This window comes from Hyperolius riggenbachi, chromosome 11, assembly GCF_040937935.1.
Source record: "Hyperolius riggenbachi isolate aHypRig1 chromosome 11, aHypRig1.pri, whole genome shotgun sequence".
NCBI lineage: Eukaryota > Metazoa > Chordata > Amphibia > Anura > Hyperoliidae > Hyperolius > Hyperolius riggenbachi.
In genome coordinates, this window is record NC_090656.1 from 216,094,645 (window position 1) to 216,119,294 (window position 24,650).

The 24,650-nt window shown below is 46.8% G+C and overlaps 1 protein-coding gene across 5 annotated transcripts in view; it reads left to right on the top strand.

The window, feature by feature from the left end:
* Positions 1-24,650, top strand: part of NELL1 (neural EGFL like 1) — a 1,178,134-nt gene that overhangs the window by 99,835 nt on the left and 1,053,649 nt on the right. For all 5 annotated transcript variants that reach the window (XM_068260436.1, XM_068260433.1, XM_068260432.1 and 2 more), the window contains one exon: positions 9,783-9,911. In XM_068260436.1, the coding sequence (XP_068116537.1) occupies positions 9,783-9,911 (129 nt within the window). The remainder of the gene's footprint in view (positions 1-9,782; positions 9,912-24,650) is intronic.

Below are 24,650 nucleotides of genomic sequence, written 5' to 3' on the forward strand. Positions count from 1 at the left end.
ATGGCATCACTTGGATTTTTTATTTCAGCATGAATGTCTATTCTCAGTTTCGATATTGTACGATTAATGGGCACCCTAATCAAGTACAGCAGGCCCTCTTTAAGGCACAGATCCACCCTTCCATGCATTGATCAACATTTATAGCCTTCTCTTCTGCATTACATGTTCAGCCCTCCTCTTGGGCCACAACCGCCCCATGCCATGGCCTGTGTAGTCTTTGTAGAAAACCAGCCCTGTAGAGTAGGAAAAGTCATTAGGACTGTTAGGTGAAATATCCACTGCTGATTCGCTGCCTTCTCTGCCTTTACTTATCATCATTTGTGTGATAATGACAGGTGCATCTAATTGACCTAATTAACCAATCAGCTTTGTGTAATTAAGAGTAGAAATATGCTAAATGCACCTGCCTTGCGTTGGTCTCCCACTTCCTGCATTCAGTTCCAGACCTCAAACAAGGGATTTGTGTGTACCGTATATTAATACAATTACCGTATTTTCCGGCGTATAAGACGACCCCCAACTTTTCCAGTTAAAATATACATTTTAGGATATACTCGCCTTATAAGACTACCCCTCTTTACTCTTGGACATGTGTATACAGTACTGTGTGTACTGGTGCTATACTGTATAAACAGGTACAGATACTGGTGCTGTACTGTATGTGGTACCCAGTATACAACAACCAGCCAATCACAGCAAGCGATGTACCTTACTGGCGATTGGCTGGTTGTCTACAAAGCCTGCTTGGATTGGTCAGCTATCCCTGTCTCCAAGTCTATCAGAGCAGTAGTGTAAACACGCCTCTTTTACCCGTCTGGCCCGCCCTTGTATACTATTACATCCTTCTCTGCCTCTCAGATCTCACATATGCTTGCCTACGCTGCTTCACTGCAGTACTCAGGAGCGAGATCTGAGAGGCAGAGAAGGAGGTGTGGTAATAGGATACAAGGGCGGGCCAGACGGGTGAAATAGGCGTGTTTATCTGGGCACAGCCCAGCTCTCTCTTTTTTTTTTTTTTTTTTTTTTCATACCCCAGGTGTCCCGGATGCCTGCAGCTTGCTCCGCCCTTCACTTACACCTTCTCAGTGAGGTGACCCTACACCTCATCATCAGGACCGCGTTAAGTCACTTCTTTCCAGGAATCCTGGTGAGTGGATCTTCTTCTACCATACATGATCAGCACTGCCCTTGCAGCTTTCATAAGGTTGCTGCATACAGTAGGGATGCAGCTGTGGATGTTTTTGAGCTCCCCCACCATATGCAGCAACCGCAGATTCTCCAGTCCGGCTCGGAAGTTTCAGAACCCACCCTATAAGAAGATAGCCGACTTTTGAGAAGATTTTCCTGGGTTAAAAAGTAGTATTATATGGTAGAATTTTATTGGGTAGCATAATTGCTTTGATAGCATCCTTGCTTTGCAGCATGGTGATCCACAGTTCAAATCTTGGCTGGGGGGGGGGGGGTGTCAGCTCACGGCAGAGCAGCTAATTTGTAAACACAGGATGTTAACCCTATGTCTGCTGCCATGAAAGCAGGAAGTAGATAAACTGCAGATTTATTGCAGGATATGTATCAACTGCAACAAAGAAATGTTTTTCATTAAGGCTGCTTCCACACAAGGACGTTGCAGGCGCACATTAGTGCAGCCTGTAACGCTCCCCCAACGCACAGCAATGTAACACAAGTGGGCTGTTCACAGAGCCCACGTTGCGTTACATGTAACGCTGCACGTTGTAGTGAAAGTGCAGCATGCTGTGCGTTCTAGCGGCTTTAGCCGCGTTAGACTGTTTGCACATGCTCAGTGGGGGGCGGAGAGGAGGCGGGGAGATGCCGCTACAGTAGCCGCGCACATGGCTACTTAATATGCACTGCACTGGCGGCCGCTGATTGGCCGGCGGGACCACGTGATGCGGAGTGTCTCGCTCCGCATCACATGGTCCCGCCGGCCAATCAGCGCCACCCTGGGAGACCTTATACGGATAGAGCCGCCTAACGCGGCTCACTCTACCGTCCTCTCCCGCACCACCATGCATTGCGTTAGGTGCACGTTATGCGAAATTTCACGTTACTATAATTACGCATGCGAAATTTGCTATTACGATGCGAAATTATGGTAGCGTAATTGCCATTAAAATCGTAATTGAAAATACCGTAAACGTAATTTTCAACGCGTAATTTCGCCTTTCGTTCATGACGTAATTTCGCGTTAAACCATCCCGTAATTTCGCATTTCTTCGTAATTTCACGAATTTCGTAATTACTTGTTAGCTATAAAAAATTACTTGTTCGCATTAGCCAATCAGAAGCGAATCCGCTAACAAATTTTCGCATATAAAAGCATTTTCGCGTTAAATAATGTAAAAACTAAGCATGCGCAGTTCAAGGGTGTAAACTACGCTTACAAATGTTTGCATGCAAGGCAAACGTAATTTCGTGATACCCACCGTAACGCGAAAACGACGCTAAAATTAACGCTTACAGTAATATGTAAGAGTAGTTACATAACGTAATTTCGCGATAGTTCATATTACTGTAAGCGTTAATTTTCGCGTCGTTTTCGCGTTACGGTGGGTATCACGAAATTACGTTTGCCTTGCATGCAACCATTTGTAAGCGTAGTTACATAACGTAATTTCGCGATAGTTCAAATGGTTGCATGCAAGGCAAACGATAATTTTGCGATATCCACTGTAATGCGAAAATTACGCTTACGCGGAATTTCGCAAAATCCTTCTTCATTACGATTATGTACTTACGGCCATAATCGTAATTACACTAATTACGCAAAATTTCGCGAAATCGTAATTAAGTCATTACGCTCATCTCTATGTGCAAGTAGCCTACAGGTTATTATGCTGTTGCTTATCTTGTAGAGCAGAGAGGAAGTTCAGAGTTCAAGTCTGCTTTAATGTGACTATACACTTAATGATTGGATTTTTTTCATTGAAATCTGGCCAGTTGAATCAGTTGATCAAATCTGCCAGAAATTGATGCCGTAAAATGATTCAGAATCTACCCATCTCTGTGCAAGCAAACTGGATACAGCATTTCCGGCTTTCTCATGAAAACTCGGTATCTGGTCTTCCTCAGTTATCATGTGTTCCTGAGCGTTGCCAAATCCCTTCCTGCAGACTAACCTGACCTCTTCCCCTGCACTGTGCTATCACTTTACCTGTCATCCAATCTTATAGGACAACTGAAGTGAGAAGAATATGGAGGCTTTCCTTTTAAACAATGCTAGCTGCCTGGCAGCCCTGCTGATCTATTTGGCTGCGGTATTGTCTGAATAACACCAGAAACAAACCTGTCAGATATGACAATAATGCCAGAAACGTCTGATCTGCCTGCTTGTTCAGGGTCTATGGGTGAAAGTATTAGAGGCAGAGGATCAGAAGGACTGCCAGGCAACTGGTATTGCTTAAAAGGAAATACATATGGCAGCCATATCCTTCTGACTTTAGTTGTCATTTAAAAGAAAACTGAAGTGAGAGATGTGCAGAGGCTGCCATATTTACTTCCTTTTAAATAATGCAAATTGCCTGGCTGTCCTGATGAACCACTGCTTCTGATATTTGTAGCCATAGCCCCTGAACAAGCATGCAGCAGATCAGATGTTTGACTTAAAGGGGAACTGTAGTAAGAGGTATACGGAGGCTGCCATATTTATTTCCTTTTAATCAATAACAGTTGCCTGGCAGCACTGCTGGGCTATTTCTCTGTAGTAGTATCTGAATAACACCAGAAACAAGCATGCAGCTAGTCTTGTCAGCTCTGACTTTAAAGTCTGAAAAACCTGATCTGCTGCATACTTGTTCAGGGGCTATGACTAATAGTATTAGAGGCAGAGGATCAGCAGGGCTGCCAGGCAACTGGTATTGCTTAAAAGGAAATAAATATGGCAGCCTCCATATCCTTCTCTCTACAGGTTCCCTTTAATCTCAGCTAGGACCAGCCTAGCCATTTCTCTTCTGACCTCTTTCATCGACAAGGCATAGCTGTCTGTGGAATTGCCATTTACTGGATGTTCTGTTTTTCACACTATTTTGAGGAGTGAACTCTAGAGACTGTTGTGTTAGAAAATCCCAGGAGATCATCAGGTATAGAAATAATCAGACCAGCCCATTCAGCCCCAAGGGCTAAGTCAGGTCATTGGGGTCACATTTTTACCTTTCTAATGTTGATATGAGTGATAACTGAAGCTTCTGACCTGCATGCTTAAAGGATACCCGAAGTGACATGTGACATGAGATAGACGTGCATGTACAGTGCCTAGCACACAAATAACTAGGCTGTGCTCCTTTTTTTTCTGTCTGAAAGAGTTAAATATCAGGTATGTAAGTGGCTGGCTCAGTCCTGACTCAGACAGGAAGTGACTACGGTGTGACCCTCACTGATAAAAAATTCCAATTTTTTTATCTCTTTCCTGCTCTCAGAAGCCATTTTCTGCTAGGAAAGTGTTTTATAGTTGGAATTTCTTATCAGTGAGGGTCACACTGTAGTCACTTCCTGTCTGAGTCAGGACTGAGCCAGCCACTTACATACTTGATATTTAACTTTCAGACAGAGGAAGAAAAAAGGAACACCGCATAGTTATATGTGTGCTAGGCGCTGTACATACACGTCTATCTCATAATGTCACATGTCAGTTCGGGTATCCTTGAATGCACTGCAGTCCTATTACATGACTGGCTGACTAGTCTATTGCATGAATAAGCAAATGTGTTCAGTTAGTGCTTGTTCACACTGTGAGCGTTCCCCACCCAAGCGCCGGTGATTTTGAAATTCGCCCTAAAAGCGCTTGTGCAATGATTCCCTATGAGAGTGTTCACATCTGCACGTTTCGATTGCTTTACGCTCACCAAAGCACTGCCTGTACTTTTGTATTTTCTGAGCGCTTTGGCTCAATGGAAGGTATAGGGAAATCGCTTAGCACTTCAAAAAGCGCTTTGTATAGTGATTTCCCGAGCGCTTTTAGGAAGAAATACATTGTATTTATTCTTTTCCGGGTCAAAGAGTTCACTTCCTGACTAAGGGGGTATTGGCTACTGATTGGAATTAAATTTAAGCCTTGGTTAAAGTTCCTCCTTTATCCCCCCTGGTGTTACAATAAAATCGCCAGGGGGGCGGTGCAGCACTTTTTGTAGTTAGCCTAGCGCTAGCTACATGATAGCCGCTGTGCAGCAGCATCCCCCCTCCCCTTCCAATCGCCGCCGGCGATCAGAGGAAACAGGAAATCCCGTTCAGAAGGGGAATTCCTGTTTGGCTTCCCCCGTCGCCATGGCGGCGATCCGGATGACGTCATCCACGTCATGGCGTAGGAGGGAGTCCCGATCCACCCCTTAGCGCTGCCTGGCGGTGATTGACCAGGCTGCGCAAAGGGTTGCGGCGAATCGGCGCGGAGGCGATCGGTTTGTACACGCAGCTAGTAAAGTGCTAGCTGCGTGTAACAAAAAAAAAAAATGATGCCTGAGAAATCCTCCACGGCGGCTTAGCCCAAGCTCAGCTCGGGCTTACCGCCAGGGAGGTTAAAGGACCACTGTAGTAAAAATCTTTAAATTTCAAATGTATGTAAACATACAAGTAAGTACTTTTTTCCAGAGTAGAAACCTGACATTACCAACAGGTTTTGGGCTAGTCCATCTCTCCATAGGGGATTCACAGCATGGCCTTTATTCTTTATAAAGACGCTCCCTGAAAAAGATTTAGACAAAGATGCTGGCCAGCCTCCCTGCTCACCATACACTTTTTTTGGGCAGTTGGATGAAGCAACTGCCTTTCATGAAGTGCTTTTGAAAATAAAGAAAGCCCCAAAAACCCTCCCATGAGGAGATGAGGAAAACCTGTTGATTCTGTCAGACTTCTACTACCTCCTGTAAGTGACAGCAACATAGGAGAAAAGAAATTTATGGCTCATTTTACTCCGGAAGAAATGTACTTCTCATATGTATATGCTTACATATATTTTTAAAATTCTAAGATTTTTGCGACAGTGGTTCAGTATTTCACCCAATAAGTGAAGCAAAATAGACCTTTAGGCCCCTTTCATGTATGGAGCGCTACACCATGTTGCAGTACTCTCCCCTAGCCACAGCTCATTGCAAGAGCAATGTAAGTCTATGGGGACTTGCATACTGTGGCAACGCAGTGCAACGGAAGTAGTGAAATCGACGTAAGGCCGCTGCAAACTCTGTAGTGGCTACCATACGGATTATGCAGCAATGCTAGTCAATCGCAACTCGATATGTGTTAAAGCACGACCGCGGTTGCAGTGGGCAGGGGCAGGTACTTCCTGTCCAGAAGGGGGCGGAGCTATGCATATTAACCTGTCGGCGCAGTCTTCCGCAGGGTAATGTTCATGGGGACAAGGTGCGGAGCAAATATCCTGCCCCTGGGATCTCCTTCCACAGGACAATCGCACTGCACCATATGTGAAAGTAGCCGTAAACATCTGTTGCATCAATATGTAATTAGTCCCCCTTATACACTATTTAGTTCCTCCTTACTTGGAGCAATTTTTTTGTATTTAATTCTAGCATTCTGCTATTGAAAACAATTAAATTGCCAACAGTCACGTCACCACAGACTAGTATGTACTAATATAGAAGTACAGTCAAAAGCAGTAGAAATCACTCCATCAGTAACTCTGCGCACTGCATTTGCCTTCCTCAGGGTATGTGGAAAGGCTTTTGGGTTCCTCGGAAATGTCTGTCTTGCTTCCAGCTGTCATGGCTACAGTGCTGATATGCAAATTAAATGAGATTTAGAACTGGTTGCTATAGGCAACTAGCATAGTCCTTCCCTGGGCTTGAGCTCCACTTTTGCCTTTCTCACAGAAAAAGCAGTTCTAGTCTTATTGATAAGGGATGGTGCCCCCCTAATCCTGACACCAGAATCACATGACTGGAGATGGTGAGAGTTGGCCAATGAGTCTCACGCCACACACATTACAAGGCCTCATTTCCACAGCTGGTACTTGTGCTGATGTGAGTATGCCTCTGGTCCCCCTAGCATGACTACAAACCCGAAAAAAATGCCTCACACTCTATTTTTTTTTTTTTTTTTCACCTCACGCAAATAGGAAGCTACTTATTGATTTCAATAGGCTGCAATTTTGCTTTGGAATTTGCATGCGTAGAAACTCTGTGATACGGATACAGTGGAAAAGTTGCCTTAATGTTGCCACGAACTATACAATTTGCTGAGCAATCATTTGCTTCTAGTAATTTGTACGAACAATCAGAAATGATCGTTCGGGACCACTAGCGAGAAAAATCTCCTAACCAACCTGATCAGAGTGACTGGATCAATCCACAAATTGAATCCATTTCATTCATCTGATTGGATTGGTTAGATTTTCATCCGTTAGTGGTCCCAAATGCTTGTTTCTGATTTCTGATCAAATTCAGCATGAAATATCTTAGGAATTGGGCTTGTGACGGCACATCTTCCACCTCGCTGCCCCCAGACGCTGTTCCCCCAATAAAAATGTTCCCTGTGAACATTTTACACTAGGGGGACAACACTGGGGGTTCCACTCTGTTCGTCGCTTCTCCCTATAACACAGGGTTAGGGAACCGATGGCTCGGGAGCCAGATGTGGCTCTTTTGATGGCTGCATCTGGCTCACATACAAATCAGTAGGGGTTGATTCACTAAGCTGATCAAGCAGCTCAGCTTACTCACTACTGCTATAGCATGCACTACTAACTTGCTCCCCCCAAAACGAACAGCTGCACCAATTGTCCCACCCTGGACCCTGTCAGGTCCAGTGACTTTGTAGGATGAGATCCCCACTCTTGATCGGCCCAATAGGCTGCCTGTCACTTGACAAGTAGGGATCTCGTCCTACAAAGTGAATCAACCCCCAAGTCAGCTAGCTAATGGTACAAGCTGTTAGTTGGTATTTCTCCTGTCTGGCTCTCAGGGAAATTGCTGATGTTGCTGAAACGCAAGAAAAGCTTAAGACGTGTCTGACACTTCCGCTGCCCGGTGGATCAACTGTATACCCATCACCTTGGCAACAGGGACGTAAGCCCTCTGCTGCGCATGCGCACTTTCCCAGTTTTAAACCTATTGTATGGCTCTCACAGAATTACTTTTTAAGATATGTGGTGTTTATGGCTCTCTCAGCCAAAAAGGTTCCTGACCCCTGCTATAACACATGCAGTTTCCACCGCGCATGCTCAGATTTGCATTAGATTATGATAATGGTATCGGATGGTCGATCAGCTGCTAGACGCTTGACGTATGACCACCTTAGTGCAGCTGGCTGACATCTTTGTTAAGATCATTACCAAGATCATTACTTTTGTAAAGAAAAAGGTAATTCTGACAATCCCCTATGAGGATATAAACAAGTCCAAAACCTGTCAGATATGTCAGCTTGTTACTACCTACCAAAAGTGAAAGCAACTTAGGAAAAGGCTAATTTATAGTGCATTTTACCCTAGGAGAAATGTACATTTTATATGTATTAATAATTTTACAATTTTTTGTGATAGTGCCCCTATAAAGTGTAACTGTCGGGCATAAAATAAAAAATCAATGCTTTATTTTTTTATTTATCTGGTAAACTAGTAATAAGGATGCTAATAAGGCAATCTAAAAGTTACAAAAATCTCGGTTTTCTTATCCATAAAACATTCCCCAGCTTCCGTGGCTATTATTTGGTACAATGCCACACAGGAAGTTGCAGGGAATTTTTTTTTTTGCTTCTTTACTTTCCCCTCAGACTTAACTAATGCAGCCTAATTGGCTGAAGCCTCTTTCCCTCCTGTTTTCCCTTCCCGTTCCTCTCTGATTGGCCAATATTTCTCATGCAATCCAGAATGCACTTTCTATTGCAGAGCTGGATGGGAGTGCCTGAACACTGGGAGGAGGGCGGGCAATGCATACACAATCAAGCAGAGGAGAGTAAGAGAGGAAATGACATCAGGATTGGCTTTAAAATAGACACCGTTAAGATGGAGAATCCTAATAGTGCCCATACATGGTACAATTTTTTTCATCCAATCTTACCATTTCTATGTAGTATAAGGGTAAATTAAGTGAATATACTTAAAGGATAATTTAGGCAGTTCCCTCCTATTACATAGAAATGGTAAAATTGGATGAAAAAAATTGTACCGTGTATGGGCACCATAAGGATTTTTTTTTCTTTTTTTACTATAGAAAAAAATTACTAAAATCAAAACGTGGACAGTGCAATACATATGTTATGTAAGTAGAGCTGCGTACATTTGAATACGGCGCTGGTGGACTTGGGCGCAGGATCCAGCTGTTAAATGGCTGGTCCTGCTTCTGCACAAGTCCGGGGCGTTTTAATTACTATTCCCCCTCCAGGCCGACATGGATAGTGGGGGAATGAAATAATTCGGCTTCCAGCGATTGCTGGAGGCCGAATTATTGTGTTTTTTAAGCAACTTCGGCTCCGTCTTCTGACGGAGCCGACCTTCCTCACTGAGCGCCGCTATAGACTGATTCCCATTACAGTCTATGGCGGCGCTGGCTGCGCCCAAATCTAGCAGCGCTGAAAAGCACTGCTCCGAGTAGAGCTAGTATTTATCTACTTATATATGTGTTTTTTTTTTTTTTTTTCTGAGATGGTATTGCTGACAGCTCCACTACTGTCTAATGACGCCACAATGCTCTTGTAATGACAAGGTTGGAGCAAGATGTCTGTTTGTGATATTGTTGGATAAAATAGCTTGATTTTGCCACCGTCCATTCTCCATGGTTTTTTTCTTCCTCTATATAACCAGTTTTCCTCTCTCGTTGTTTCAGTGATTGGACTTGGAACAGACCCAGATCTGCAAATTGACATCATCTCGGAACTACAGCTCGACAACAGCACGCGGGGTGTCACGCAAGTATTTGGCACGCACAATGGCAGCAAAGCCTTTTTATTCCACGGTAAGTGGCAGTTGTAGCAAAATAACCATTTGAGATGTTGAGCGGTTCTCGGTTTGTTGTATAAACTGAAATGCGGCCCTTGTCATGTCAACCAAAACCAGGGAGTTGTTGTGGCAGCTCCGTCCTGCTTCTGACTAGGATGGATTTGTTTTGCGGCTGGTGGAGCCGGATTAATAGATAAAGGCACCTGTGACGAGATGTAAAATGTTGGCTAGGTGAAGCTTGTGGAATCGAGCCTTAAGAATTGGGTACTTATTGTCACGTGAAATTAGACTTCAGCTAATGCAGGCTGCGGATTCCGCATCAGCTGCTGCTGCCACTAGGGACCGCTGTTGGGAGGGGAGACAGGCTTCTCATGTGTCACGATATGGAGCTCATCTCTTGCTTTTCTCCCTGTGCTCTCCAGTGACCGGCAGAGGCAAGGAAGTTGGACATTTCATCTGTGATTGGGCTATTGTAAAACTTGCTTTTGTTTACCTTAAAACATCCAAGCTAAAAAAAAAAAAAAAAACTCCACTTATCTGGGGCTTCCTCCAGCCCCTGGCAGCCGTCCTGTGCCCTTGCCGCAGCTCCGGTGGCTCCCGGTGTCCTTCGCTGCAGAAGCCGACCTCACCAGGTTGGCTTCTTGTGCACTCCACGGCGCGGGTCACGTGATCCGGCCGACGTCATCAGGATTGTACTGCGCAGGCGCAGTACTGCGCCTGCGCAGTACAATCCTGATGACGTTGGCCAGACCACATGACCCGCGCAGTGGAGCGCAGAAGAAGCCGACCCGGAAAGGTCGGCTTCTGTAGCGGGGAAGACCGGGAGCCACCAGAGCTGCAGCGAAGCCACAGAACGACTGCCAGGGGCTGGACTGGGTCAGACTACAGTGTGACCCTCGCTGATAAGAAATTCCAGCTATAAAACCCTTTCCTAGCAGAAAATGGCTTCTGAGAGCAAGAAAGAGATAAGAAGGTTCAATAGTTCATAGATTTTAGCTCTGGCATACTTCAATGAATGTGTCATTAAGCAAAAACAGTACAACAGTAAAAAGTAGATTTAAATATAAAACTGTCATTTTTAGGAGAAGGGGGATACATACAAATATTTATTTCATTAGTTTATTTTCTCCTCGGGTGTCCTTTAAAGTGGACCTGCACTATTGCACAGGACACATGGAAACCAAGAGAAATGCTTCCTGTGTGTTTTTAGAGAGCAGAGCCTGTTTAATTCGCCCTCTTCAAGTAATCACAAGTGTAATTTGATCTCCCAGCTGTCCTCTACAGACACCGCTAATATGTAAACACAGGATGTTAACCCTTTGTCTGCTTCCATGAAACCAGAAGGTAGACACACTGCAGATTTATTGCATGAGTGCTGTAAGCTATAACAAATGTTTTTCTTTACAGGTTGTTAAGCTGTTGCTTATCTTTTAGAGCAGAGATAAAGTTCTTAGCTCAAGTCTGCTATAAAGGGCTAAATTTGTTCCCTAGTTTAACTTTTTTAGGCTGTTTTCACGTAATAGATCTCTATTTTAGCTTACGGTTGGTATTTGGTTCTCTGTTGGAGGGTTGTTAACCAACCTACTAATTACATTTCATGAAACGGCAATGGTAAAAAAAATCTTCTGTAGAAGTATATGTTCTGCATCTCCCTGCAGTAGTTTGTGTGTCCTCCCAGAATGGTAAGATACCCATGCAGTGGCCCACAGGGCCGGGACTTCCAAAGGGTCAAACTGGACAATTTCCCAGGGCCCAAAGCTTCTTAGGGGCTTCACAAGTCAGGGACTATAGTAGTCACACACTTACTGCTAGTGCAGTGTGAGGTGCCCTACATTAATCTTAGGCTTAGCCCAGAACACCATTTTATGTAAATCCCTAGTGGTTCATGTCTCCTCACCTCCAATAGTGAGATTTCCCTGCAGTGGTTCATGTCCCCTCACCTCCAATAGTGAGATTTCCCTGCAGTGGTTCATGTCCCCTCAACTCCAATAGTGAGATTTCCCTGCAGTGGTTCATGTCTCCTCACCTCCAATAGTGAGATTTCCCTGCAGTGGTTCATGTCTCCTCACCTCCAATAGTGCGATTTCCCTGCAGTGGTTCATGTCTCCTCACATCCAATAGTGAGATTTCCCTGCAGTGGTTTGTGTGTCCTCCCCTCCCAAAATGGTGAGATCTGCCTGCAGTTGTTTGTGTATCCTCCCCTCCCATAACAGTGAGATCTCCCTGCAGTAGTCTGTGTCTCCTCCCCTCCCACAATGGTGAGATCTGCCTGCAGTAGTTTGTGTCTCCTCCCCTCCCATAATGGTGAGATCTCCCTGCAGTAGTTTGTGTCTCCTCCCCTCCCACAATGGTGAGATCTCCCTGCAGTAGTCTGTGTCTCCTCCCCTCCCACAATGGTGAGATCTCCCTGCAGTAGTCTGTGTCTCCTCCCCTCCCACAATGGTGAGATCTCCCTGCAGTAGTCTGTATTTCCTCCCCTCCCACAATGGTGAGATCTTCCTGCAGTAGTCTGTGTCTCCTCCCCTCCCACAATGGTGAGATCTCCCTGCAGTAGTCTGTGTCTCCTCCCCTCCCACAATGGTGAGATCTGAGTGCAGTAGTCTGTGTCTCCTCCCCTCCCACAATGGTGAGATCTCCCTGCAGTAGTCTGTGTCTCCTCCCCTCCCACAATGGTGAGATCTCCCTGCAGTAGTTTGTGTCTCCTCCCCTCCCACAATGGTGAGATCTCCCTGCAGTAGTCTGTGTCTCCTCCCCAGCTCCCACAATGGTGAGCTTTCTATGCAGTAGGTTTTCTCCTCCCCTCTCACAACGTATACATTTCTCTGCAGTAGTTTGTGTCTCCTCCCTTCCTAAAGTAGTAAGAATTCTCCGCTGCCATGATGTGGGCGGGGTTCTCTGGTCTGTGAAGCTGCTCTGATATAAAGGGAACCTAAACTGAGAAGGATATGGATTTTTCCTTTTAAAATAATACCAGTTGCCCGACTCTCCTGCTGATCCTGTGCCTCTAATACTTTCAGCCACAGCCCCTCAACAAGCATGCAGATCAGGTGCTCTGACTGAAGTCAGACTGAATCCCACACAAGCATGCAGCTAATCCAGCCACTACTGCAGCCAAAGAGATCAGCAGGACTGCCAGGCAACTGGTATTGTTTAACAGGGAAACATCCATATCCCTCTGTTTAGGTTCCCTTTAACCTCCTTGGCGGTAACCCCGTGTGTGACACGGGGTAAGCCGCCGGAGGGTGCCGCTCAGGCCCTGCTGGGCCGATTTACTTCATTTTTTTTTTTGCTGGACGCAGCTAGCACTTTGCTAGCTGCGCCAGCACCCCGATCGCCGCCGCCGCGCGCCCGATCGCCGCTATCCGGTGCGGCGCGCGGCCCCCCCCCCCCAGACCCCGAGCGCTGCCTGGCCAATCAGTGCCAGGCAGCGCCGAGGGGTGGATCGGGTCTCCCAATGACGTCCCGACGTCGCTGACGTCGGTGACGTCATTCCGCCCCGTCGCCATGGCGACGGGGGAAGCCCTCCAGGAAATCCCGTTCTTTGAACGGGATTTCCTGATCGCCTATCGCCGGAGGCGATCGGCGGGGCTGGGGGGATGCCGCTGAGCAGCGGCTATCATGTAGCGAGCCCTCGGCTCGCTACATCATTTAAAAAAAAAATAATTAAAAAAAAACTGCTGCGCTGCCCCCTGGCGGATTTTTTTATACCGCCAAGGGGGTTAATGGGCTGAAATGGTTTTACACACAGCCCAGAGAGAAGGGAGCCGACAGATTTAGCAAGGAAGAAAACCCCAGACAACCTGCAAAGAACCGTTCTTAATTATATAATGGCTTATTGATATACGATTACTAGCAAAAGTGAGCACATGAAACCAAAACCACTTCACTGTGACAAAATGCAGCACAAATTGTCACCCCACAGTGTGAGACTGCTACACAGTTGTAGGATGTTCTTGGCCACACTCTCTCTTTTTGCGTGTCGCACTGATTCAACTGCACAACACACAGGGCGATGTGATGTCACAGGGCCCTGACGCCTGCCCCAACCGGAGAACCTTACATGACCACAATGGCTATAGCAGATCTGCCATCGGAGGTTGACTCTTTATAACGGAGTGCTGCTTTTGACTGGTCATCCAGTGTCGATGTAATTGTGGACATTAATGCATTAGATTTGTCACTATGGTTTGTCCTGCTGGGTGTAGCTAGAGGCTGACAGTTTGTAGTGACTAGATGGTGTACTGGTTCAAGGGAATCCTGAAGTGAAAACAAACGTATGAGATATGACCTCAATTCACTAACCTTAACTCCTGTCTTTAATAACTCTTCTGAGCTGTTTTACAGTTATCACCATGGTGATATAATTGTGATAACTGTAAAACAGCTCAGAAGAGTTATTAAAGACAGGAGTTAAGGTTAGTGAATTGAGGCCATTGCATTGTATGTGTAGTACAGCTAAGAAATCAAACATTAGTAGCAAAAAAAAGTCTCATTGTTTCCAGTACAGGAAGAGTTAAGAAACTGCAGGTGTTCTCTATGAAAAAGAGCTTCTCTGAGCTCTCTGACTTCTTTCTGAAGCACTTATACAACAAAGAAACGGTGAAAGACAACGTCAGATAAGGTTTTGCTGCAGGGAAAATCACAGGGTCATTAGTTCAGCTCTGTTTCATAATTCAAATACAGTGTAGTTTGTGTACTGCAAATATGACAATGTAGCAATGTTCTAAAAAAGCTATCTAAATAAAAATGAGACCATTTTCTTTGCTACTTACGTTCTATTAATTATCTATACTACACATACAAGTCATTATATCATAAGGTTTTCTTTTGTTTTTGTTTTTTTTCACTTCAGTGTTAGTTTCTGGCCTCTGCCTCTGACACAGGAGACCAGGGTTAGAATCTCAAATCTTCCTGTTTTGTAAGCCAGCACCTATTCAGTAAGGAGACCTTAGGCAAGACTCCCTAACACTGCTACTGCGTAGCTTTGGCACTGTTGAGTCTGTTGTGGAGAAGAGAGCAATATACATTTTCTGTGTCTTGTCTCTTGACAGTATGATTTTTGTTATTGCTAAATGTTTCAAAACAGGTGTGTGGTTGTGTTTTGAGGGGGGGGGGGGGGGGGGGGAGGACTTCCGAAAGCTCGATGAAAATCTGTGATAAGTAGCAATTTCATTACCAGAAATGTTAACGGGAATGTTTTTTTTTTGTCTCCCCCCCCCCCCCCCCCCCCCCCCAACTGTTTTTGAATGATGTTTGCTCTGGCTGTTGATAGATTGCAAGAACTGCTACGCCTAAGAAAAAAGATGCTTTACATTTTATGCCTCGCAAGGCGGCCATACACTGGTAGGGCCAGTGCACACCAAAACGCGCTAGCGTAAAAACAAACGCTTAACCCTTTTTAAAGAGAACCCGAGGTGGGTTTGAAGAATATTATCTGCATACAGAGGCTGGATCTGCCTATACAGCCCAGCCTCTGTTGCTATCCCAAACCCCCCTAAGGTCCCCCTGCACTCTGCAATCCCTCATAAATCACAGCCACCCTGCTGACAAACAGCTTGTCAGAGCTGGCTGTGTTTATCTCTATAGTGTCAGTCTGCTGCTCTCCCCGCCTCCTGCAGAACTCCAGTCCCCGCCTGCATCCCTTCCCTCCCTGCTGATTGGAGGGAAGGGACGGGGGCAGGGACTGGAGCTATGCAGGAGGCGGGGGAGCAGCTGAGACTGACACTACAGATGTAAACACAGCCCCACAGCATGGCTGTGATTTATGAGTGATTGCAGAGTGCAGGGGGACCTTACGGGGGTTTGGGATAGCAACAGAGGCTGGGCTGTATAGGCAGATCCAGCCTCTGTATGCAGAGACTTCCCTTTAAAGTGATTTTTGCAGGCAATTCTAGGCATGTGTGTCAGAGATCAGCAAAAATGCTGCAGGAGCAGAGTTTGCGTTTTGGGGGAAAAAACGAATGTCTCTGGTGTGCACCAGCCCATTCAAATACATTAGCCAAGCGCTTTTTAAAGCGCAAGTGTTTTTAAAAATTCTCAGAACTGCTCTTGGTGTGCGCCAGCCCGTAGTCAGTAAAATGGAAGGCGGCCTTCTACAACCATTAAGGACCTTTGAGGGCCCAAGCTTCTGTGACGCCTCAGGCGCCCTCACTCCCCATTTTGCCTGCAATGCGCCGCACTCGGACGTTACAATGTAATGCAGTGATATGATCGGGTCTCCTTCATGTTTATTGCAACTTTACAGTTTATTTCCATTTTGGTGTATAGAATATAAGCAGCCGGCCTGCAGGTAGAAGCATCGTCTGCTCTGTCAGGTGTGCAACCTGTGTGACGCCTCACTCTGTCAGCCGGCACCGCGCCTCACAAGATGGCTGAAAGGTTGAAGGTGACTCCTGTCTGACAGGCCGCTCGTCCCTTTGCGGCTTCCTCACTGCGGAACCCTTCCATGTGATTGATGATAACCAAAGCCTGACTGAACCGGGGGGAAAGCGCTGGCGGGCCGCGGCCTGGATGGGAAGCGCCGGTGTCTCTGCTGCCCCCAGGAAGGTGTCAGTCTTAACAAATGGGCTGTAATTGGTAATAATTCCACAGGAGCCGCATTAATCTCTCTTCTTCCCGACACTTTAAAAAATTCACCAGCAACCAAACAATAGCTGTCCATTATTTATTAACTCCCCTCAGCCAACCGCATTCATCCCGGCAGCACCGCGCATCGACCGTGACAGGCGCACTGCGGATCACTCTATCACCACGCGCCTTTTTGAAATGCCACTTTTGCTAGACTGCTGTGAACGCTGGACATGTTCTTCAAGGCCTTCTTTTTTTTTTTTTTCTTAATTTAAAGGACCACTACAGTGAAAATGGTAAGCTGTTAAAATCTGACAGAACCAATAGGTTTTGTACTAATCCATATCCTCATGGGGGATTCTCAGGGTTCTCTTCACTTTCAAAACCATGTCCTGAATGGCAATAAAGTGTGTAAGTGAGTAGGAAGGCTGGCTGGTATCGTTCTATTTTTGCAGTTAAACTGCTGTTCAGGAAATGCTGTTGGTTCTGTCAGATTTTTATTGCTTACTTTTTCCATTGTAGTGGTCCTTTTAACGTTAATAGTTTTTATTCCAATTTGCAGCTAGTTGAATCTGGCTCTGTATAGAGTAATTTAAACCACAGGAATCAGCCAGCAACAGTAGCGTACCTAGGTGGCGCCGTGGGGCTTAGGGGGGTGGGCAAGCCGCTCCAGGTGTCACCATGGCAGGGGTATCGCTCTGGGGAAAGTGATTGAGGCTCCAATGGCTTTGTGTAGCTCCACCCCTAATATTGATTCATGTAGCTCTGCCCCCTGATTGCCCCCCCTCCTTTGCAGGAACATACCTTTGGGCGGCTTGCCACTCTTTTTCTTCCTCTTCTGGACTATTTGACAGCACAGCAGGGAGAGGATGGAGACTATGGCTGCTCTACAAAGGACTCGCCCTGACAGACAGAGCAGAAGTTTAAGAGAGGGGTACTCTCTCCCTCCGTGACTGCATGAGTTCTTAAAGAGCCGGGCATGTAGTTGGGGATGAAATGGAAAGGTGAAAAGCTTCACCTACTGTGAAAGCAACCACCTTCCAACCCCACTAGCAACACCTCCCCTTGGCACCCAGTTACACCCAATGTGTCATTGTTCCTCTCTCCTTCCGCACCCAGTGACCCAACAACCCACCTCACCAGCATCCAGTGACCCTCCTACCCTCCCTTCCAGCACCGAGTGACACTCTTACCTGCCCCCCCCCCCCCCCCGAACCCATTGTCCATCTCTCCCACCACATCAGCACCCATTGTCCCTACCACCCCACTGTAGCTGCATTACATGTGTCTGAGGTAGCATTTGCTGCATTTTACATGCATCAGAGGTAACGTTTGTTGCACTTCATGTGTTGGAGGTAAGGTTTGCTGCATTTCATGTGTCGGATGTAATGTTTAATAACTAGTGCTAATTAATAACTAATGCCTAACCCCCCCCCCCCCCCCCAAAAAAAAAAAACAGGAAAATGTATATACTTTGCTTACCACTTTATTGGATTTTGTTTTGCCACCACTCTTTGGTCCACTGCAGGGAATTGGAGAGCAGAAGAACCATGGGGAACCCCATTATTTTGCAAAAGACCAATGGGAATCCTACTGCAACAGGGAACATATTCTCATTGGTTCATGGTGGACCAATGAGAAACCTCAATTTTGCTAAGTAGGATTCACATTCATTTTATACAGTCTATTAGGGATCCCCATACTGCTTCTGGTCTTCCATCGGTTTTAAGACGGACAGCGGCAGACAGTATGGCGGACGGATGCAAAACGGCCAGTATGGGAACCAGAGCAGAATCATCCACCAGGCAACCTAAGCAGGTGCCTGGGGCCCAGTGGGTGTCAAGGAGCCCACCAGCCACCTTTTTCACCTTCTCCACTTCAGCTTACCAAAAAGACCACAAGGGGGCCCCAAATCTACTGCCTTGCCTAGGGCCCCATTAACTTCTTAATCAATCTGTGATGGGAACAAAACCAGCATGTCCTAAGCCCATGCACTTACCACTGTCTGTGGTGCGGTGTAAACCAGGCCTTAAAGAGAAACTCCGACCAAAAATTGAACTTTATCCCAATCAGTAGCTGATACCCCCTTTTACATGAGAAATCTATTCCTTTTCACAAACAGACCATCAGGGGGCGCTGTATGACTGATATTGTGGTGAAACCCCTCCAACAAGTAACCCCTCCCACAAGAAAAGTTCTAACTTGTTGGAAATAGCTGTTTACAGCTGTTTCCAACTGCCAAAAACCATGCAGCAGCTACATCACCTGCCAACAGTAAAAATGTCCACTGGAGTTCCTCTTTAAAGATTAACTCCAGTGAACATTTTACTGCTGGCAGGTGATGTAGCTGCTGCATGGTCTTTGGCAGTTGGAAATAGCTGTAAACAGCTATTTCCCACAATGCAACAGGGTTCACAGACAGGAAACTGACAAAAGTTTGAACTTTTCTTGTGGGAGGGGTTACTTGTGGGAGGGGTTTCACCACTATCAGTCATACAGCGCCCCATGATGGTCTGTTTGTGAAAAGGAATAGATTTCTCATGTAAAAGGGGGTATCAGCTACTGATTGGGATAAAGTTCAATTTTTGGTCGGAGTTTCTCTTTAAAGTAGGCTGTGGATCAGCAAGACTACCGGGCAACTCGTCAGCCTCCAAATCAGTCTTACTTCAGGTTCCCTTTATGCTTATATGCTTATATCCTTCTGGTGGCCGTCTGAGCCCAGGATCTTTACCTATTCACAGTGAAGCTGACCTCAGAATGGAGATTTATTTACCCTTTCCACAGTCTACCATACAAAATGAAAATCCAATGTTGTTACTGCCGGACTATGGTTGTCAGAGACCTCTCTCCATTTCTGCAAGGGCAAAGTCTTTTGTGTTTTTGCAAAACAGAGAACACTTTAATTGGCTCATAACCTCTCCTAATCTCCAGCACAGACTTTTCTCAGCTAATTAGTAAACATTGACCCGAGTGTGGAGCTGGGCTTTCAGTATGATCATCTGCAGAGAGCAGCACACTCTGGGAATTACAGCAGTGTACCAGCAGAGTGCCAGTACATTTCAGGTGACAGTCCATAATATTTCCAAACAAGCAAGTTCCTCTCCTGGGGTACATAATCCAAGGGTTATAGGTCATGTCATTGCTCTAGAGCAGGGTTAGGGAACCTCTGGCTCAGGAGTCAGATGTGGCTCTTTTGATCGGATCAGTGAATAATGGCGTACAGCATCTATGCATAAAAATGGCCCCGCATTAAAAAGATACGCTTATCGCTATTTATCGTTAGTACTGCATAATAATGGCGCACAGGGAAAAAAGAAAAACGACACACAGTAACGTTATTTATCAATAGCGCCGTTCATATGCCAAACAGCAGACGTTATCGTGCACAGTAACGTTATTTATCAACTAGTAGACCCAAGCCCGTTTAAAAACCGGCTCTAGGTCTTTTTTTTGCTGCCGCCGCCAGAGTGCATGCGTGCGCCCACCTCGCCCGCCACCCTCGCTCGCTCCCTGGTCCCGTCCAGCTGTCAGTTACTGCGCACATGGGCAGTAACAAAAAACAGGGACAGCTGGACGCAGCGACACAGCGATTTTATTGTATGGGATAGCTAACCTACATAAGCCAAACTGCAGACATTGTTTAACTGCAAAACGGTGAATGGATTTAATGTAACACTGTCAAGGTTGGGCACCACCAGGGGAGATTTAGGGTTAGGCACCACCAGACCAGGGAGGTCTTAGGGTTGGGCACCTTCAGGGGAGTAGTTGGGGTTAGACACCGCCAAATCGGGCGTGTGTGCAGACTATCGCTCGCGTGATAAGACTGAGTTTGAGCGATCCGCCCGGCGGATCGACAGTCTGTACACACGCCCGATTTGGCGGGCGGACAACTGAACGACGGGACGTTCAAACGACCCGTCGTTCGCAAAAATCAGACGTGTGTATGGGCCTTTAGGCACCACCAGGGGGGTCTAGGGGTTGTAACGATTGTGGAACTTTCTCCGTGATCAGCGCACAACGCGTGCGCTGACACGGCGGAAATCCTCCACAAGCGTATATTTGCAGGCACCCAGCAAAAGGTTCTACGCACCTGTAGAGGGAAATTCCTGTCGGCAGATGGCGCTGGGGAGTGCAGAGGAACCAATCCTCTGTACCTCCACAAGTGCCAGACAGGAATTGTACGAAGCGCAGAACGCAATCGCAAGAGAGGCGATTGCGAATGAGATTGAGCAAAGGGACAGGTTGTATGTGTGTGCGCCAATCCAGTCGCCACCCCGCGACCGCGCACACACAACAGCAGATATGAAATAGGAACGCGATCGCGAGAGGTGCAATCGCCAGACGTGACACAAGGCAGATCAGAATAGAATACGAGGGTAGCAAAGGCACAGCAAATAATACAATAAGGAGATACGGAAAATAACAAACGCTAGCTAACCGCGAACACCGCACTCATTCGCAACAGTGCACGCGGTTATGCGCGGTCTCCACGTGATAAGCACAATAGAGACAAGCACGCCTAACTAACCATCGACAGACAAACATGAAACAGAGGACGCGAGCGCTTGCTTAACGGTTACCTCACCGAGCCTCCAGCAAGCGTAGCAGACAAGACAGACACACGAAAACATGGACAAGCGAGAGATAGGATCCACAGCACTAGCGAAAAGTGGCTAGTGCGATCCAGGTACAGAGTAGCAGAACAGAATTATCCCCAGCGCTAGCAAAAAGTAGCTAGCGCGATCCCAGAAGACAGAACAGAAGGATCCCCAGCGCTAGCGAAAAGTAGCTAGCGCGATCCCAGGAGACAGAACAAAAGAGATAGCTGGTAGCAACCGCTGCACCAGCTATACTCCAAGAACAGAGATCAGAACCATTTCCTGTCGACCACCTTTGGGACTGGACAATGGCAACAGGCAAGACAAGACAGAACAGGCAATACAGATAATACAACCTGACTGGGCTAGAAGGGGAGCCTAAAGCAACCCCCAGGAATTAACTATACTAGATAGCAATGGCTGACACTCCAGCAGTGTCCATCAGGAACAGACCATGGAAAGGAAATGACCAGCAAAGCCTTCTGGGAAACATAAAGCTCTTATAGTGCCAGTCATCAAAAAAGGCAGGTAGGGGATTTGCATAACGAATGCATGCAAATTCCCCAGCAAGAGAACAGACCAGAAACTTGCAATGGAAAGACAGGTCTCTGTTCCAGAGACCTGCAGCCCACAGACTAGAGGAATGGACAAACAGCTGTCTGCCTGTGCAGCCAGCTGAGCGGATCATCACAGGGGTTCTGTGTGCTAATGCTGATTTTCAATAAAATAGAGCTAAATAACGATAAGGCTTGAACGTTAAATAGCGATAAGCGACAAACGGATTAGCGGCAACACCGTGCTCCATTATTCGCAGGCGCCATTTTCAGATGGATCCCTTTTGATGGCTACATCTGGCTCACAGGGGTTGATTCACAAAGTTACACTGCTCAAGCAGCGCAGCTTAGTGTGACAGCGCAAGTAACATTTTTTGAAGCAGTGCACGCTACTGCTGTAGCATGTACAATTAACTTACTCGTGCGTCCCCCAAAACTAACGGTTGCTCCAATTGTCCCATCCTGGACTCTATCAGGTCCAGTGACTTTGTAGGACGAGATCCCCGCACTTTGATTGGCCCAATAGGCTGGCTGTCTCTTGACTGGCGGCCTATTGCGCCAAAGTTTGGGATCTTGTCCTACAAAATGAATCTACCCCAAGTCAGCTAGCTACTTGTACAAGCTGTTAGTCGGTATTTCTCCTGTCTGGCTCTTGGGGAAATTGCTGAAGTTGCTGAAACCCAAGAGAAGTTGAAGACGTGTCTGACACTTCCGCTGCCCGGCGGATCAACTGTATACACGTCACCATGGCAACAGGGATGTGAGCCCTCGGCTGCGCATGTGCACTGTCCCAGTTTGACACATATTATTATATGGCTCTCAGGGAAATAATTTTAGAATCCGTACATGAGAAAAGGGCCCAAGTTGATAACGAAATGGCACCAGTTATTAATGAAATCTGATAACGATAAACCTTGTTGTCAATATCTTTTCGTTATTATTTCTCATCTGTTTTTACAACGGTTTTTATTGTTAACAAAGCTTAACGTTAAATATGGTTACGTAATTCAACAATAATTCAACAATATAGCTTAACCCAACCCTTCTCTCACAAAGAACCCTCCCCTGGTGGTGCCTAAAACTAACCACTCCCCTGGTGGTGCCTAACCCCCCCCCCCCCACCCCGGTGGAGCCTAACCTTAACCAACCCCCTGGTGGTGCCTAACCCTAACCACCACTCTTGTGTTGCCTAAAACTAACCGCCGCCCAGGTGGTGCCTAACCCTAACCACTCCCCTTGGTGGTGCCTAACCCTAACCCCTCCCTCTGCAGAAGCACCCTTTTACACATAGTATAATGATAGTATCTTTGATAACGTAAAATTTGTAAACATAAACAAAATATGACAAAAACTATAACGTTGCAAGCTTCTAAAACGATAACAACATTAGAACATTATAGTTTTTGATGTTAACAATATTTATCACGGCGCCCTGTTTTCTGCTTTTTCGCCGTATTAACGATAATTGCATTTAAGTCTGTGGCGGTGCCCTTTCCGTTCACCCTCAGTCGGCGCCCTTTTTTTTTCCTGCTACCTTTTAAAGTATGTGGCGTTTGTCTCTCTCAGCCACAAAGGTTCCTGACCGCTACTCTAAAACCACGCCACCAACTGGAACAGGGGGACCGATTACCGGGAATCTGGGCCGGATTTGTGGGAAGGCCCCCGAGGCCTGTTCCTAGGGCGGCAGAATCCATGAGAATCCAAAGGCCGGCAGGTGGTGACAGGCTGACTGTACTTGTCACTAGCGGTAAGAAGAACCGCTCCGCAAATCAGTAGCCGCCCGCCCCTTTACAGTCAGCGTGGGTCACGCAGCTCAGCGCTCAGCCGCAGACAGTTCGCACTAACCCCCGACCACTGGAGATCGGCCGCCAGATGCTGTCCTGTCAACTCGCCCCCGCCCCCAGCAGGAGCCTGTGCGGATGTCTTCTGTCCCCCCAAACCCCGAGAGAGAGCGGGAGCAGAGTAACGTACCTCTCCAGACGTCCAGCGCTGCCGCCGAAGTTTCCTCTGTCAGCCGCTGCATCTCTCTCCTGCTGGTGTCTCTACCATGTGACTCGCTGGCAAGTTACCGATGAGTCACATGACAGGAGTCGCCAGCAGGAGAGAGATGCATGGCGGCAGCTGACAGAGGAAACTTCGGGGGCAGCGCTGGACGTCTGGAGAGGTACGTTACTCTGCTCCCGCTCTCTCTCGGGGTTTGGGGGGGAGGAAGGGGGGAGAAGACATCCACATAGGCTCCTGCTGGGGGGGGAGGGGGAGTGGCAGTTGACAGGGGACAACATCGGACAGCCGCTCTCCAGGGAAAAGGGGAGGGGGGTTTTGACTTAATCTGACTACTATACTAAGGGGGGACATGCCTGCTGGCTACCTATACTTGGGGAAGGGGGGTGACATAATCTGACTACCTATACTAAAGGGAGGACATGCCTGCTGGCTACCTATACTTGGGGAAGTGGAGTGACATAATCTGACTACCTATACTAAAGGGGGGACATGCCTGCTGGCTACCTATACTGGGGGGGGGGCAACTGGTGACAGAATCTGACTACCTATACTAAAGGGGGATGTGGCTACTGGCTACCTATACTGGGGGGGAGGGGGAGAGAATCTGACTACCTATTCTAAAAGGGGATGGGACCATGGCATTTGGCTACCTATTCTGTGGGGGGAGGGAGGAAGCATCTGGCTACCTATGCTAAAGAAGGGGACACACACCTGTTTACCTATACTAAGGGGATGGACAGAATCTGGCTGCCTATACTGGGGTTCATGAACATATTCAGCCCCTTCATTGCTGCTCAGGACCCTATTTGTATCATGGCTGCACTCCCATGTACATGGGCAACTGTACTGGGCACGCATGAGTATGGTCCTCACTTTACCATTAGCACAAAGTCACTTGAGCACAGAGGAAACAGACATGCACAGGCTTTGAGCTACTGGGCATGTGTGGACCATGCTTGTGCAGATCTAGTATGGTTGCACACAGATGGGAGTGTTGCAGCCACAGGGTAGATGACGTCAATGGCGTCATTC